This window comes from Bos javanicus, chromosome 10 (genome assembly GCF_032452875.1).
Source record: "Bos javanicus breed banteng chromosome 10, ARS-OSU_banteng_1.0, whole genome shotgun sequence".
Lineage (NCBI taxonomy): Eukaryota > Metazoa > Chordata > Mammalia > Artiodactyla > Bovidae > Bos > Bos javanicus.
In genome coordinates, this window is record NC_083877.1 from 72882653 (window position 1) to 72885725 (window position 3073).

Here is a 3073-nt window from a genome sequence, read left to right on the forward strand (position 1 = left end):
ATTGGCTAACATAGTTTTAATTTGAACACAATATGTTCATAAATGGTCCATTTCCCCTTCTGTTTTATAGATTGTCACCAACATGTCTGGAAGATTAAAATCACCTCTATATTACTGATGATAAAAGAATATTAATCGGGAATCTATAGATCCCAGGAAATTCTATCAACTTGGCATGTAAGTGAATAGAGGTTTTTTTTGCAGATCAGCAGTTTCCACATATTCTAAAATGGGTCTGTGACCCCTCAAAAGGTTAAAGATCATTATTTTATTTTATTTTTTATTTATTTTTTTTTGGCAGAGCCAACTGAAGCTTTATTTTGAAAAAAAAAAAAAAGATACTCAAATTGGATTTATTCTGAAAAAGACGCTTACATTGGCTTTTAGGTGGGGTCATGGGCGAAAGGGGCAACCCCCGGCAGTCGACTCCCGCCAGGTGTGGGCAGAGGACAGGGGCGAAACCTCAGGTCTCCTATGCAGATGCTCCCCTGCACAGCTCCATCTGCAGGAGCCAATGAGCGGGGGAGGCTGGGAGGGACTGCAGGAGCCTTTCACTTGGACAGGACATCAGAGGACTCGGACACCAGCTTCCCATCTCGAGTCTCAATCTTCTTCACAACCACAGCCTTGGAACTGGTGCGGCTGAAGGAGCCGGGGCTCAGGCTGTATTTGAAGCCAGGGGTCCCGTAGGACGCAGTCAGTCCACCTGCGTAGCCACTGGTGGTCTTGGTGTGGATACTCATGTTCTGCATCCCAGACTCCAGCCGGCTCTCCTCGCCTTCCAGCAGCTTCCTGTAGGTGGCAATCTCCACGTCCAGAGCCAGCTTGTCATTCATGAGCTCCTGGTACTCGCGCAGCTGCTGCGCCATGTCCTGCTTGGCGTTCCTCAGAGCGGCCTCCAGCTCGGCCAGCTTGGCCTGAGCATCCTTAACAGCCATCTCACCACGCTGCTCAGCGTCAGTGATGGCAGCCTCCAGGGAAGCCCTCTGGCCTTTGAGACCCTCGATCTCAGCCTGGAGACGGTTGATGTTCCGGTTCATCTCAGGAATCTCCGTCTTCGTGCAACGAAGGTCATCCCCGTGCTTCCCAGCCAGTGTCTGCAGCTCCTCATACTTGATTTGGTACATGGTCTCGGCCTCAGCCCGGCTGCGGTTGGCGATCTCCTCATACTGGGCCTTGACCTCAGCGATGATGCCATCTAGGTCCAGGTTGCGGTTGTTGTCCATGGACAGGACCACAGACGTGTCAGAAATCTGAGACTGCATCTCATGGATCTCCTCTTCATACAGTTGCCTGTAGAAGTTGATCTCATCAGTCAGCCCTTCCAGGTGGGACTCTAGCTCTACCTTGTTCATGTAAGCTTCATCCACATCCTTCTTGATGATGAGAAATTCATTCTCCATGTCTGTGTGCTTTTGGATTTCATCCTCATACTTGGTCTTAAAGTCCTCCACCAGCCCCTGCATGTTGCCAAGCTCCACTTCCAGCTTCAGCTTCTCCTGGGCCAGAGTTTCCAGCTGCCGACGGAGGTTGTTAATGTAGCTCTCAAACATGTTGTCTATGTTGCTCCGGGCAGTCTTCTGCTGCTGCAGGAGGTTCCATTTGGTCTCCAGAACCTTGTTCTGCTGCTCCAGGTGCCGCACCTTGTCGATGAAGGAGGCAAATTTGTTGTTGAGGGTCTTGATCTGCTCCTTCTCCTGGGTGCGGACGGCCTGGATGTTGGGATCCACCTCCAGCTTGAGGGGGCTCAGCAGGCTCTGGTTCATGGTGACAGCTGTGATGCCCCCCAAACCTGGGGCCCCACTGTAGCTTCCAGCCATGCTCATGCCGGTGCCCAGGCCGCCCCGAAAGCTGCTGCCGCTGCCCACTCGGGAAAAGGCCGAGGACCTGATGTGGGAGCCGGGCCCACTGGTGTAGGAGCGGCTGCTGAAGGACCTGGGGGCAGAGGTAGACACCTTGTAGGACTTCTGGGTCACCCTGATGGACATGGTGGAGGCTGGAGAGGAGGCGAGGAGGCCGAAGCTGAGTAGGAGTCGAGGAGAGGATTCAAGAAGTTGCTTCTCAGTGAAAGATCATTATTTTAAAAATGGAAAAACTTAGCAGTATTGGCCTTATTAGTATGAAACTTCCTCACTCAAATAATTGGTTGTAATGTCTAAACAGTACAACTGATTATATATCGAAATAGTACAACTGATTAAGACTATAGCTTAAAAAGAGACTATAGTTTTATAGGTGATCAACATTTTATAATTAAATAAAGTTTATTTCAAACCTTCTTACATATTCAAATGTTGTCTGATGTTTGCAGTTTAACATGTATTATAATCAGATTGTCCCAGGAGCACTGAAACTTCTTTCCTAAGAAATATTTAGTAATGAAGGATAGAACCACTAGGTTTCACTTCCAGTGTTTTAAATGGTGTCTATTTTAGAGGCAACGTGAAACTGAACCAAGTTTGGAAGATAGTGGAATCTCAGCATCAATTCATCTGTTAAATATGTATTGAGGGCCCATCAAGAAAAATGAAAAACATTTGTTTACTGAAGCCTGAGGTTAGCAGGTTTGTGAAATATCCCAGTTTCATCTAAACACACCTGTGAGTCCTCATGGTGTAATCCTCCAGTTGTAAATTCTCAATTGGATTGTGATTTCAGTAAAAATCACAGTTGACGTTATCAACCCATGTAATTTATAAGGACAATGGGGCTGACTTTTAAAAGTTTGACCATCATTTACTTAAAAGTCTGGATGAGAATGGGAGAGTGTTGGGGAAAGAAGTAAAAAAATAGGTTTCTGAGTAAAAACACGGATCCTTAATCCATTGATGTCCGTAGAATAATGATAACTGTTTGGAATAATTATTGTTCGTGGTTATAAAGAATGGGAGCCATATCAAAGAACACCAAATACTGTAGCTCTACCTTAACAGCTGCTGGTAGTGAGACAAGATGTGCTTAAAATGCTCTCCAAGTATTTCATTTTAATCATAAACCATGAGGTGTTAAAGGGGTTGATGAGGTCTCAAGTCATTGTCAACTAATTATCTTTAAGTTGTTGTCATCACATTCT

At 46.2% G+C, this 3073-nt stretch overlaps 1 protein-coding gene across 1 annotated transcript; it reads right to left on the bottom strand.

The window, feature by feature from the left end:
• Window positions 1-339: 339 nt before the first annotated feature.
• Window positions 340-2068, bottom strand: LOC133254793 (keratin, type II cytoskeletal 8-like). The gene has a single exon (XM_061429065.1). It carries the CDS (start codon window positions 1986-1988, stop codon window positions 552-554), a length of 1437 nt encoding a protein of 478 aa, XP_061285049.1. The 5' UTR covers window positions 1989-2068; the 3' UTR covers window positions 340-551.
• Between the last annotated feature and the right edge of the window lie 1005 nt (window positions 2069-3073).